At 42.1% G+C, this 14,742-nt stretch overlaps 1 protein-coding gene across 1 annotated transcript in view; it reads left to right on the top strand.

Annotated features, from left to right (window-relative positions):
* Positions 1 to 14,742, top strand: part of LOC117508411 (protein yippee-like 2) — a 124,051-nt gene that overhangs the window by 37,374 nt on the left and 71,935 nt on the right. Inside the window, exon 2 of the mRNA XM_034168176.1 lies at positions 13,913 to 14,144. Coding sequence (XP_034024067.1) covers positions 14,028 to 14,144 — 117 coding nt within the window. The 5' untranslated portion in view covers positions 13,913 to 14,027. The remainder of the gene's footprint in view (positions 1 to 13,912; positions 14,145 to 14,742) is intronic.

Genomic DNA, 14,742 nt, shown 5'->3' with positions numbered 1-14,742 from the left:
ATTATTTGGCTAAAACAACAGTGAAATGTATAAATCCAGAGTTTTCTTCAGAAGTATGAGCTAATATGGGGAGAAACATGAGCTAGCTTAGAAACTATGGACAAAGTCAGGAACAGACAACAGGCTAATGTTCCAGAACTTTCTATCACATGAACCACTAACAGACCCACTTTGCCTATGAAAGAACTGGGTGACATATTGTCACTTCTTTCTCCTGTCTGAAATTTTTTCTTTTCTATTTTTGCTCTCTGACTTCTGAGGCATCGTACCGTCTCTGCCTTCACTTGCTGTCTGTGAAGAGTTAGGCTCTGCAGCTGTCTGACGGAGCAGGTGAACTGAACCATTTTACCATTTTATTTAAATTGGGGGGGGGGGGGGGGCATTGAGAAATGTTTCCAAAACAAATAAACATTGTGTTACCAGTACATTGTAAATAAATATATGTGTTTGTAAGTTTATGACTGAGTGTCATATTATTTTGTCAGTATTATACACTCAACAAAAATATAAACGCAACACTTTTGGTTTTGCTCCCATTTTGTATGAGATGAACTCAAAGATCTAAAACTTTTTCCACATACACAATATCACCATTTCCCTCAAATATTGTTCACAAACCAGTCTAAATCTGTGATAGTGAGCACTTCTCCTTTGCTGAGATAATCCATCCCACCTCACAGGTGTGCCATATCAAGATGCTGATTAGACACCATGATTAGTGCACAGGTGTGCCTTAGACTGTCCACAATAAAAGGCCACTCTGAAAGGTGCAGTTGTATCACACAGCACAATGCCACAGATGTTGCAAGATTTGAGGGAGCGTGCAATTGGCATGCTGACAGCAGGAATGTCAACCAGAGCTGTTGCTCGTGTATTGAATGTTCATTTCTCTACCATAAGCCGTCTCCAAGGCGTTTCAGAGAATTTGGCAGTACATCCAACCAGCCTCACAACCACAGACCGCGTGTAACCACACCAGCCCAGGACCTCCACATCCAGCATGTTCACCTCCAAGATCGTCTGAGACCAGCCACTCGGACAGCTGCTGAAACAATCGGTTTGCATAACCAAAGAATTTCTGCACAAACTGTCAGAAACCGTCTCAGGGAAGCTCATCTGCATGCTCGTCGTCCTCATCTGGGTCTCGACCTGACTCCAGTTCGTCGTCGTAACCGACTTGAGTGGGCAAATGCTCACATTCGCTGGTGTTTGGCACGTTGGAGAGGTGTTCTCTTCACGGATGAATCCCGGTTCACACTGTTCAGGGCAGATGGCAGACAGAGTGTGTGGTGTCGTGTGGGTGAGCGGTTTTCTGATGTCAGTGTTGTGGATCGAGTGGCCCATGGTGGCGGTGGGGTTATGGTATGGGCAGGCATCTGTTATGGACGAAGAACACAGGTGCATTTTATTGATGGCATTTTGAATGCACAGAGATACCGTGACGAGATCCTGAGGCCCATTGTTGTGCCATACATCCAAGAACATCACCTCATGTTGCAGCAGGATAATGCACGGCCCCATGTTGCAAGGATCTGTACACAATTCTTGGAACTGAAAATGTCCCAGTTCTTGCATGGCCGGCATACTCACTGGACATGTCACCCATTGGATTATCTCAGCAAAGGAGAAGTGCTCACTATCACAGATTTAGACTGGTTTGTGAACAATATTTGAGGGAAATGGTGATATTGTGTATGTGGAAAAAGTTTTAGATCTTTGAGTTCATCTCATACAAAATGGGAGCAAAACCAAAAGTGTTGTGTTTATATTTTTGTTGAGTGTAATTGTATTAGGGGCTTCTCTGAGCCCCTGTCAATCATGGGCCCCTAGAGTCCTTCTCCTTATTCTCCCTTTTTCAGCACCCCTGCAAATCATAAAGTAATAAAGTGTGTGGTTCAGTCAGGTAGCACTCATCAGTCCCTGAACTTTTTTGTCTCTTCTGCAGTCAGTCAACACAGTCCTCCAAAAGGCTCTGGGCCTTTTGGTCGACTCCCAGAACGGCTCCACTAATCTTCTCAGTCAGCAGGTCACAGTAGCCAAAGTATTTTAAGGGCTTGTTCCATGTGGATATCATGGAGTGAGCGTGGCACCATCCTCACAGCTGTGTTCAACTAAGCAGATTATCTCTGCAGCCTCATAGACTTAAACATAGAATGCACTGAAACACAGTAAGTGAAGGCCAGCAAAGAACACTGCATTACAATCTGTGCCAAGTAGATACGAGGTCTGTTAGAAAAGTATTGGACCTTTTTATTTTTTGCAATAACCTTATGGATTTGAATCATATGTGATTGCATCAACCAAGCTTGAACCTTCGTGCGCATGCGTGAGTTTTTTCACGCCTGTCGGTTGCGTCATTCGCCTGTGAGCACGCTTTGTGGGAGGAATGGTCCAGCCCCCTCGGCGGATTTTCATTGTCAGGAAAATGGCTGAGCGACTGCTGCTTTGCTGCATCAAAATTTTTTCAGAAACTGTGAGAGACAGCCAGGTGGAAACCATTCGGAAACTTCAGATGGCTTTCGGTGAAGATCTTATGGGCATCACGCAGATTAAGGAGCATTACAACCGGATTAAAGACAGCCCACAGCGGCTGAGGGCGCGCCGCGCTTCGAGCGGCCATCGACAGGCTGAAACGACCAGATCATTTCCAAAGTGAAGGCTGTGTTGATCCGGGACGTCGTCTGACTACCAGAGAAATGGCAAGAGAGGTGGACATAGCACTTTTTCGACACATTACACTGTTACAGGAGATTTTGTAATGAAAGACGTGTGGCGGAATTCGCGCGTCAGGACGGAGACGCTAATGGCGCAGAACAAAAACCACCTCTGTGTTGGAAGTCTCACGGGACATGCCCAGCTCTTTCACCATTCGGAAGATTCTGACGGCTTTGGGTGGCTTTTCAGTCGAGTGAGTATCCGAGAAATTGTCGAAGTGCTGAGCATGTCACAACATGTCCTGTGAGACCAACACGGAGGTGCTTTCGTTCCACGCCATTAGCGGCTCCGTGGCGAATTCCTCCGCTGCTGTTTTCATGACAAAATCTCCTTTAACAGTGGAATGTGCCAGAAAAGTGCTATGTCCACCTTTTCTGCCATTTCTCTGGTAGTCAGATGACGTCCCGGATCAACACAGCATTCAGTTTGGAAATGATCTGGTCGTTTCAGGCTGTCGATCGCCACTCGGAGCACGGCGCGCCCTCCGCCATTGTGCGCCGTCTTTAAACTGGCTGTACCACTCCTTAATCTGTGTGATGCCCATAAAATCGTCCCTGAAAGCCATCTGAATTTTCCGAATGGTGTCCACCTGGCTGTCTCTCACACTTTCTGGAAAAATTTGATGCAGCGCTGCTCCAGCCGTTCAGACATTTTCCTCACAATGAAAATCCGACGAGGGGAGGACCAGTGCTCACTCAAAGCCTGTTCACAGGCAAATGATGCAACCGACAGGCGTGAAAAAACTCACGCATGCGCACGAAGGTTCAAGCTTGGCTGATGCAATCACACGTGATTCAAATCCATAAGGTTATTGCAAAAAATAAAAAGGTCCGATACTTTTCTAACAGATCTCGTAAGTGCATTTGCTCAAATACAGGTTCAATTGTAGTTTTATTCTGTTTCTCCCACAGCACAGCCAGTGGGTTTAGATGTCACTGTGTGCAAGGAACCCACCAGTCGGTCAGTCAGTAAGAGTAGTATCTCACTGTGCTGCGACTGTTGGAGAATAGTTAGAGACATAAAATTGTGACAGTTTTTGATGTGGAGTCTCACTGAATTGGTACTCATGACACATTAGTGCATCTTACCAGAATGTGGGCTGAATGTTGCATGGGGGTGGCGAAAATAGGGCCAAAAGTTGTGAGTTGTCTGTATACATAATGCGCAAGTGCCACGCAGGACTCTAATAAATGTCGAGTGTCACTCATAAAGCCTTGCAGCTGCAAGGATTTGCTTGTGAATACCACGCCGCATTCTCACAGAAGTGTCGCATTTTTGATGCGTCATGCTGCGAGCTGGCACAACGCTCTATCGGGAGCATGCATTGCCGCTTGTCTTGAGGTTGCCGTGGTCAAAGTTCAGTCCAATCCAACTTTCACCACTCAGCGCTCTGACGTAGCTTCACGCTGTCTAATAGAAATGAGGCATCAAGTCAAAACACAGAAGAGGTCAGAGTGCAGAAATGTGTCACAGAACTGCAAATTTATACACAGCAGTTTTTCTGAAGAAAATCCTTTACAAATGTTTTTTACCTCAATATTTTCTGATCCTGTACATTTTTCAAGTTTAAAATACATTTCTTACATTATTAAAACTTGTAATTGAAATAGTTATAAGTTAAAAAAAAAAAAAAAGATTCTTTAGAAATATTTGTTCATCTGTAAATTAACACCATACGTATCTGCTGTTGTTGTTGTTTTCTGGGAACCTTGGACATTTATTTTTAGACAGAATAGCATGAAAAGTAATGTGTGCATTTTTAAGTCTGGTAGATTCATTCATTCATATCTGCATTTCAACCTTGAAAAAAGACACCATAAGTAAGCAAGCCGCATGAATGGGCCCGCCCATGTAGACTGCTCTGATTCTGCTGTCCGACATTTTCAGAACTGCACCTCAAACTTTTCGGATGTGGGGCCGAATTTGTCATTTGGATGCCATTCGGCTCATTCGTGCTATGTGTGACAGGGATCTTAAAATTTGGTTTCAGTTTAGGGAAAGTTTTGGTCTCTGGTCTTTTTCATTTCAAAGTCCAGTTGCTGCGAATCCCTTATTTGTTCTTTCAACAACAGATAATGCTTTTCACATTTGGCACAGAAAAGGTTTAAACTGTTTTGCTGATTTATATTTAGATATTTAGACAATTTGCAAGCTTTTCTCAACTGTCTATAAATTTGGTATTTCCTCTACTCATTTCTTTCGTTTTTACAGGTCACACAATATATGCAAACTATGATATGATATGATATGAGATTTATTGTCATTGTTATTACAGGAGTGCAACAACAACGAAATTACATTTACACTCCAATTACCTCAGACAAGATACAGCAGTTAATCCACAATTATTACTTGTTCACCATAATAATGGCACACATCAGAATTAAAGACAACACATATATATTTGTTTTGACATTGTTTATGTGCACTAACCTTGAGGCAGTCTGTCATCCGAATTGAGGCAAAGTGGGTGAAAGCTGCAGCAGGAGGGGCCTGCGCTGCCCAGCTTGGGGGGTTGAAGGCTGCAGCAGTAAAAACAGCGTTGCCTTCAAGGTGGCAGGGAGGAAGCCAGGGTGAGGGGAGTGGAGATACATAGCGGGGGTAATAGGGATGGAGGGAGGGTGACATGCGTTGTGCAGTTGAGTTAAGTTTCTGTCCGTGTGTGTGTAAAGTCTGACATTGCTAGGCAACAGCAGGCTGGGGGGGGGAGTAGATAGATGAGAAGGGGGAGCCAAATTCCTTCACCAAGGCCAGAGATCCTTCTGGGGAAAGAACAGGGTATTTGGCCTTCAGGAGCCGATAAGGCTGCCATGTTGATGTTAGGCAGAGAGATACAGAATTCCATTTACTGAACACCTGACCGTCTAGAATCCAAATTTATGAAGAATATTCTCCTGTCCTCAGCAGCACATTCCTTTGCAATGCAGCGTATATGCTCCAAGATGGAATCCATTTTGCGTTTGAGTTCAAGAGTTCACACAGTCTGAGATTACACAGCATTGCCCAACTCATTAATGATGACGGACTGATGAGGGGACGAGATTGTGGAAGCAGCCGTCTTGCTAATATTCCTGTGGGTCAGGGCAGCACACAACCAATTCAGCACCAAACTCCCACCATAAAGCGAATAAAAAATAAATCTTCAAAGTCTTCCACAGAGAGTGGAGCCAAGCATGTCACACTCAGTCTCTTCGGCATCAAGAGCATAGCCTGCTGGGGAGTTCCATCAGGGCACGTAGGGTCCCCCAACCCTGATTTCCTTGTCAAAAAAAAAAAAATGGTGTCAATGGCATTGCGAGACCAGCAGATCAATTCCATGGTTAATCCAAATCCTAATTTGAGGAATTCAGTCTGGTGAAGCTGGGACTTTGAAGGTCAGAACAGAGATAGATAACAGAAAAAGGAGGAGAGAAGAGGGAAGGAATGCGACCGCCCTTGCCGGAGTCCCAAGCAGAAATGACTGCACAATTTCCTCAAAAACCTCCAGACAATCCCATTGATGATCTGTTAATGTTCAAGCCAGCTTCTAGTGGTGTAATCTCATCTTTGTACAATTATATCTCAGACCTTCAGTGTCTCTCTGCAGCTGTTATTAAATCTAAATGGGAACAAGATCTCAATCTTACCATTACAAATGAACTGTGGGATTCTGTCCTTGGCCGGGTTCACACTACATCGATGTGTGCTTGACATGCACTCATTCAATTTAATTTAATTATATCCAGATGTCGATCCAACTTGTGGAAAGTGGAGAACTGCTCCTGGTACATTGCTTCACATGCAGGGGCGTCGGACTGGGGGGGTAAAGGGTATTATGTACCCAGGGCCCAGAGCATAGGGGGCCCCACAGAAATCTGGCATTAAATACATTTTTGTGTTGCATGTCATTAATGTTCATACAATTCATGTTGTAAAATAATATAATTAGAATGAATGTACGAGGTCTGTTAGGAAAGTATCCGACCTTTTTATTTTTTGCAAAAACCATATGGATTTGAATCACGTGTGATTGCATCAGCCAAGCTTGAACCTTCGTGTGCATGCGTGAGTTTTTTTCACGCCTGTCGGTTGCGTCATTCGCCTGTGAGCAGGCTTTGTGTGAGCAGTGGTCCACCCCTCTCGTCGGATTTTATTGCGAATAAATGTCTGAACGATTTGGAGCTTTGCTGTATCAAATTTTTCCAGAAACTGTGAGAGACCTCCAGGTGGACACCATTCGGAAAATTCAGATGGCTTTCAGGAATGATTTTATGGGGATTACACAGATTAAGGAGTGCTCCAGCCGGTTTAAAGACCGCTCACAGCGTCTGAGAGCACGGCGCACTCCGAGCGCCGATCGACAGCCTGACACCCCGCTGAAACAACCAGATCATTTCCAATGTGAAGGCTTTGTTGATCCGGGACATCGTCTGACTTCCACAAAAATGGCAGAAGATGTGGACATCAAGACTTTTTCGGCACATTCCACTGTTACAGGAGTTTTTTTCATGGAAAGAGAAGCGGAGGGATGCGCCACCGTGCCGCTCATGACACGGGACAAAAGCACCTCCGTGTTGGTCTCACAGGACGGCTTTCAGATGGCTTTCAGACGGCTTTCGGTGGCTTTTCAGTCGTGTGACTATCCGAGAAATTGTGCATGAGCTGGACATGCCAGAACATGTCCTGTGAGGCTTCATCACGGCGTTGCTTTGCGCCACACTCCTTAATCTGTGTAATCCCATAAAATCATCCCTGAAAGCCATCTGAATTTTCCGAATGGTGTCCACCTGGAGGTCTCTCACAGTTTCTGGAAAAATTTGATGCAGCAAAGCTCCAAATCATTCAGACATTTATTCGCAATAAAAATCCGACGAGAGGGGTGGACCACTGCTCACACAAAGCCTGCTCACAGGTGAATGACGTAACTGACAGGTGTGAAAAAACTCACGCATACGCAAGAAGGTTCAAGCTTGGCTGATGCAATCACATGTGATTCAAATCCATATGGTTTTTGCAAAAAATAAAAAGGTCGGATACTTTTCTAACAGACCTCGTATAAATGTTGCGAAACAGTTCTGCTCTAACAATAATATTGAAAGATCTCTGAGGGCCCTTCCCACCCCTGCACAGCTGTCAAATGGTTTAGTCCAGGTGCACATGCAGCACACTGCCACACATACACACCCACACCCCAAACGGGATCTGACAGAAAGAGGAGGTGTTTCGTAGAGCTGAAACAACTAATCGATTTAATCGATTATTAAAAGTTGTCAACTAATTTAGTCATTGATTAGTTGTTAAATAACTTTGTTTTACCGCAAATGTTTTGTTTCTTTTATATAAATCAACCGTTTCTGCAGCGCGGCTTTGCTTTGAACCCTGAACCAATCGAAGCAGTGCTTCGATCTGCTATTTTGTTTATTCATTCCTTTTTTTAATTTCACTTTATCTTAATTTTTCCCCACTAAAACCCAAAGAGTATATGTCTGTGAGTAATATTTACATTTTTATGTTAATCTGACCTGTTATGGTCTTCTGAAACAGTTGATATATGTATTTTATAACTTTAAAACGGGACCGATGCTAATACGTTAACATGTCTATGTCGTTTTCATTGTTAAAGTTAGCATTAAACTGTTGCAGCTGTCAGCACATTTGTGTGCTAAAAGAGTCAAATGTATTACAAATTGTAATATTTTAATGTATTTTTATTTATATATTAGCAATAATAGCAACAACAATAATAGTAATAATAACAAGTAATGCTACAATACAATTTTAGAGAAGGAAACAAAAAACCTGATTAAACACAACAGAAAAGATAAATCCAACCAACAGTGAACATAAATAAATAAATATAGAAATAAATAATAATAATAATAATAATAACTGTTTCCTGTGAACACATAGTAAGTCTTAAACCTCCACTTCACCCCTGTTTTATTTAAGTTTAATGACAATTTGTTTCAGTCAAACCACTCTAAGCTGTGTTTTTACACAAGGAAAAATAAAATGTGTAGTTAACTGCACATTTGTGTCTTTTTTCATGAAAATGTGATTTTAAAGATCACATACTAAACTTTAGTCAGGTCTTTAAAAAGGTCTTTTGTGGACTCTTGCCGTAATATGTTGTCAGTGGTTGAGATAGTTGCTGTAGGCATCTAAATCAAATCAAATCAATTTCATTTATATAGCGCCAAATCACAACAAACAGTTGCCCCAAGGAGCTTCATATTGCAAGGCAAAGCCCTACAATAATTACAGAAAAACCCCAACTGTCAAAACGACCCCCTGTGAGCAAGCACTTGGCGACAGTGGGAAGGAAAAACTCCCTTTTAACAGGAAGAAACCTCCAGCAGAACCAGGCTCAGGGAGGGGCAGTCTTCTGCTGGGACTGGTTGGGGCTGAGGGAGAGAACCAGGAAAAAGACATGCTGTGGAGGGGAGCAGAGATCAATCACTAATGATTAAATGCAGAGTGGTGCATACAGAGCAAAAAGAGAAAGAAACACTCAGTGTATCATGGGAACCCCCCAGCAGTCTAAGTCTATAGCAGCATAACTAAGGGATGGTTCAGGGTCACCTGATCCAGCCCTAACTATAAGCTTTAGCAAAAAGGAAAGTTTTAAGCCTAATCTTAAAAGTAGAGAGGGTGTCTGTCTCCCTGATCCGAATTGGGAGCTGGTTCCAGAGGAGAGGAGCCTGAAAGCTGAAGGCTCTGCCTCCTATTCTACTCTTACAAACCCTAGGAACTACAAGTAAGCCTGCAGTCTTGAGAGCGAAGTGCTCTATTGGGGTGATATGGTACTATGAGGTCCCTAAGATAAGATGGGACCTTATTATTCAAAACCTTATAAGTAAGAAAAAAAATTTTAAATTCTATTCTAGAATTAACAGGAAGCCAATGGAGGCCAATATGGGTGAGATATGCTCTCTCCTTCTAGTCCCTGTCAGTACTCTAGCTGCAGCATTTTGAATTAACTGAAGGCTTTTCAGGGAACTTTTAGGACAACCTGATAATAATGAATTACAATAGTCCAGCCTAGAGGAAATAAATGCATGAATTAGTTTTTCAGCATCACTCTGAGACAAGACCTTTCTAATTTTAGAGATATTGCGCAAATGCAAAAAAGCAGTCCTACATATTTGTTTAATATGCGCATTGAATGACATATCCTGATCAAAAATGACTCCAAGATTTCTCACAGTATTACTAGAGGTCAGGGTAATGCCATCCAGAGTAAGGATCTGGTTAGACACCATGTTTCTAAGATTTGTGGGGCAAGTACAATAACTTCAGTTTTATCTGAGTTTAAAAGCAGGAAATTAGAGGTCATCCATGTCTTTATGTCTGTAAGACAATCCTGCAGTTTAGCTAATTGGTGTGTGTCCTCTGGCTTCATGGATAGATAAAGCTGAGTATCATCTGCGTAACAATGAAAATTTAAGCAATGCTGTCTAATAATACTGCCTAAGGGAAGCATGTATAAAGTGAATAAAATTGGTCTTAGCACAGAACCTTGTGGAACTCCATAATTAACCTTAGTCTGTGAAGAAGATTCCCCATTTACATGAACAAATTGTAATCTATTAGATAAATATGATTCAAACCACCACAGCGCAGTGCCTTTAATACCTATGGCATGCTCTAATCTCTGTAATAAAATTTTATGGTCAACAGTATCAAAAGCAGCACTGAGGTCTAACAGAACAAGCACAGAGATGAGTCCACTGTCTGAGGCCATAAGAAGATCATTTGTAACCTTCACTAATGCTGTTTCTGTACTATGATGAATTCTAAACCCTGACTGAAACTCTTCAAATAGACCATTCCTCTGCAGGTGATCAGTTAGCTGTTTTACAACTACCCTTTCAAGAATTTGTGAGAGAAAAGGAAGGTTGGAGATTGGCCTATAATTAGCTAAGATAGCTGGGTCAAGTGATGGCTTTTTAAGTAATGGTTTAATTACTGCCACCTTAAAAGTCTGTGGTACATAGCCAACTAATAAAGACAGATTGATGAGTAGTAAGATGTCCTAGCTTTACGGAGGGCTTTTTTATAGAGCAACAGACTCTTTTTCCAGGCTAAGTGAAGAGCTTCTAAATTAGTGAGACGCCATTTCCTCTCCAACTTACGGGTTATCTGCTTTAAGCTGCGAGTTTGTGAGTTATACCACGGAGTCAGGCACTTCTGATTTAAGGCTCTCTTTTTCAGAGGAGCTACAGCATCCAAAGTTGTCCTCAATGAGGATATAAAACTATTGACGAGATAATCTATCTCACTCACAGAGTTTAGGTAGCTACTCTGCCCTGTGTTGGTATATGGCATTGGAGAACATAAAGAAGGAATCATATCCTTAAACCTAGTTACAGCGCTTTCTGAAAGACTTCTACTGTAATGAAACTTATTCCCCAATACTGGGTAGACCATTAAAGTAAATGTAAATGTTATTAAGAAATGATCAGACAGAAGGGGGTTTTCAGGGAATACTGTTAAGTCTTCAATTTCCATACCATAAGTCAGGACAAGATCTAAGGTATGATTAAAGTGGTGGGTGGACTCATTTACATTTTGAGCAAAGCCAGTCGAGTCTAACAATAGATTAAATGCAGTGTTGAGGCTGTCATTCTCAGCATCTGTGTGGATGTTAAAATCGCCCACTATAATTATCTTATCTGAGCTAAACACTAAGTCAGACAAAAGGTCCGAAAATTCACAGATAAACTCACAGTAACGACCAGGAGGATGATAGATAACAACAAATAAAACTGTTTTTTGGGACTTCCAATTTGGATGGACAAGACTAAGAGACAAGCTTTCAAATGAATTAAAGCTCTGTCTGGGTTTTTGATTAATTAATAAGCTGGAGTGGAAGATTGCTGCTAATCCTCCGCCTCGGCCCGTGCTACGAGCATTCTGGCAGTTAGTGTGACTCGGGGGTGTTGACTCATTTAAACTAACATATTCATCCTGCTGTAACCAGGTTTCTGTAAGGCAGAATAAATCAATATGTTGATCCATTATTCTCCACAGACAAAAACCAGTTTGCATACCACCTGGAGAGCAAAGGAAAGAAAACAACACCAAAATGTCCAGCCAAACCCCCCAACACACAACAGTCCCAGCTTTTTTGAAACATGTTGCAGGCATCCATTTCAAAATGAGCAAATATTTGCACAAAAACAATAAAGTTTATCAGCTTGAACATTAAATATCTTGTCTTTGTGGTGTATTGAAATGAATATACTGTAGGCTAAAAAGGATTTCCAAATTTTAATTTGCAATTATCAAATTTTGTGTCTCTAGTTACTGTAGCTCTGCACATCACCTTGTTCTTTAAGATAGGAACCAGCAGACGTATCTCCACTCCTCAGGTATCCTCTCACTTTCCAAGATTTTATGAAACAATCTGGTTAGATATGCCACTGCCATCTCTCCAAGACATTTCCATGCCTCTACTGGAATGTCATCTTAACCAACTGCCTTTCCACTCTTCATCCTTCAGCCGTCAATTCATCATTACTTATCCCTTGTACTTCCTGATTTACTCTCTCCACATCATCCAGCCTTTTCTCCCGTTCTCATGAATCATTTATGTATAATTTCAAGTTTCTGGTGGTTGTTTCTGCATAGTAAATACATATTTTAAAAAATAATCATTACCACTGTGGGTACTGTGTGCCTTCCTCAAGCTTGAGGTCTTGACCAGAGGCCTGGGAATTTGAGGGTTCTGCTTACAGTGAATGTCAGCTGTTAATAGGACTTGCACTCTTCTGGACAGAGACTAGGACATGTTCCTGGAATCTGCTGAAGATGCTTTCCTAATTTGGGTGTGACAGCACTTAATGCTCCTGTTACCACTCGGACGACTTTAGACTTTACCTTCCACATCCACTCCAGTTCTTTCTTTGTCTGGTTCTTCTTGGTCTTCTCATGCTTGCTCTCTTGTGGTTACAGGTCAACTAAAAGACACAGACTCCAGTTTAACATAAACAAAGTATAGAGCTATTGGAACATATTTGATGAGGTTGGTACAGGGAGATAAAGGTTTCAACTGAAACCAGTCACTGAGTGAAGCAGGGAGGGTGGCTGAGTTTCCAGCTGGTCAGACAGCAGGGGAGAGCTTAGTGTGACCGTGAAACTCTTGAAGTGAAGCATGGTGGGTGGTGGGTAAAGCAGGAAGACAATTGAGTACTAAGCCTGTCCATACGGAGAAATAATTACTAACACAAATAAACAACAGTTACAAAAAACAGTGAGCATTCATAAGTTGCGAAAAACCAACTATGGCAATGAATGGCGGAAGAACCTGGATAGATTTACTGCAAGACTGATAAGTAGGTCAATGACAGGTGTGCAAACAGATTGGTGACCATCCTGGAGGAAAAGAGGAACATCCTAGAGGAATTGAAGAACATCACATCCACAATCAGGGGAGAACAGGAGACACAGTGGAAAGAATAACACGAGGTACAAAAGCAATCAGAGATTTCGGACATCCTGCAATCCGGATCCGGATCACCAAATTTGGTGAGAATCCGTGAAGTAGTTTTGAGATAAACCTTCAAAGCTTACAAAGTGAAACTTGATCCAGAATCCAGATCACCTCCAAAATTTAATGGAGTCTTCCTTGGTCCAATATCGATATGTGGTGAAAATGTCATAAAAATCTGTGCAGTAGTTTTGATGTAATCTTGCTAACAGACAGACAGACAATAAATAAATAAACGCGGAAGATTTTATTACATCCTTGGTGGATGTAACAAACAAACAAACCTATGTTCCAGAAATAACTGAAGACAATGGCACCCAGGCTAGACCACAAAAGGTTCTCTCAAAGGTTTCTTTTAAATGTTATTGGTGACCAGTAACATAACATTGGTATTTGTATATTTTTGTTTCAGAGACCAGGATGACTGGTGTGGACGTGATCCTTTTGCCTACTGAGACCATTTGTTTGAGTGCTTCTCTGTATGCTGGAGTCCTAAAAGCTAAATGTGAATTTTAGTCTTTCATTAATAATGGAGAACTACACATCAAGTCAGGACTTTTGGGGATGGGGGGGGGGCGATGTTATGGCCTGCAGTAAGAGAACCAGAGAGTTGATGAATGTAATGCGACAACTGAAGCGAGAAAATGAAACGGTGGATTTTCGGAAGAGGTCTGCAGAGCGCTACAGTATGTACTCATTACTCATCGTTATCCTGCCTGTCCTCAGGTGTGTGCCTCCCAACCCACCGCCCACCACGGCCCTCACCTGTGTGTTGCGGTGCTTCCCCTGTGAGCCGACCTGGGCTGGCAGTCCCTTCTTGCACCGCCCGCCAACTCCGCCCATGGTCAGAATGACGCGCTCCAAGACCTTCCAGGCCTACCTGCCGAGCTGCCACAGGACCTACAGCTGCATCCACTGCAGAGCTCACCTGGCCAACCATGATGAGCTAATCTCCAAGGTAACAGTAACCTGCGTGGTTACCATTATCAGTAACCATTAAGATGGCATCTTCACGTTTGCTGTATGTAAATAATTAAAGGAATTCCTTTAATTGGTTTCAAAGCAATGCATATACTGTGTAGACATTTGTTTGTTTAGATTTTAAATACAGACTTTTCACAGATTAAACACAGTTAATGGACAAACATTGATGATTAAGCCGTGACATGAGTGCCTCTGTATGGATGATGTAATAAATGGGTTAGTGAATTGGAATTTGAATGCATTCTCACTTTTTCCACGTGATCACGAAAACACAAACTCACGTCTCCTCACATGTCCACAGCTTCTATAGTCTAAACGTAGCAGCACCGAATAAATCTGTTTCTACATCAGCTTTGTTTCTGTCAGAAAATATCCCTCAGTTGCATTGAAGCTTTGCGTGAAATGATGATAATAGCGACACATTAATTTGAAATACAGCTGGTACCCAAATGGAACTCTTTTGATCGATTATCGCCACTATTTTAGCAAAGCCTGACGAGATTTGTTTGGCTCCAACCTCCTTTTTTGAAGATCAACATTTTATTGTTTCTGTTCCAGATGAAGCCTGATTT

This window comes from Thalassophryne amazonica, chromosome 4 (assembly GCF_902500255.1).
Source record: "Thalassophryne amazonica chromosome 4, fThaAma1.1, whole genome shotgun sequence".
Classification (NCBI taxonomy): domain Eukaryota; kingdom Metazoa; phylum Chordata; class Actinopteri; order Batrachoidiformes; family Batrachoididae; genus Thalassophryne; species Thalassophryne amazonica.
This window is presented reverse-complemented; position numbering and strand designations above follow the sequence as displayed.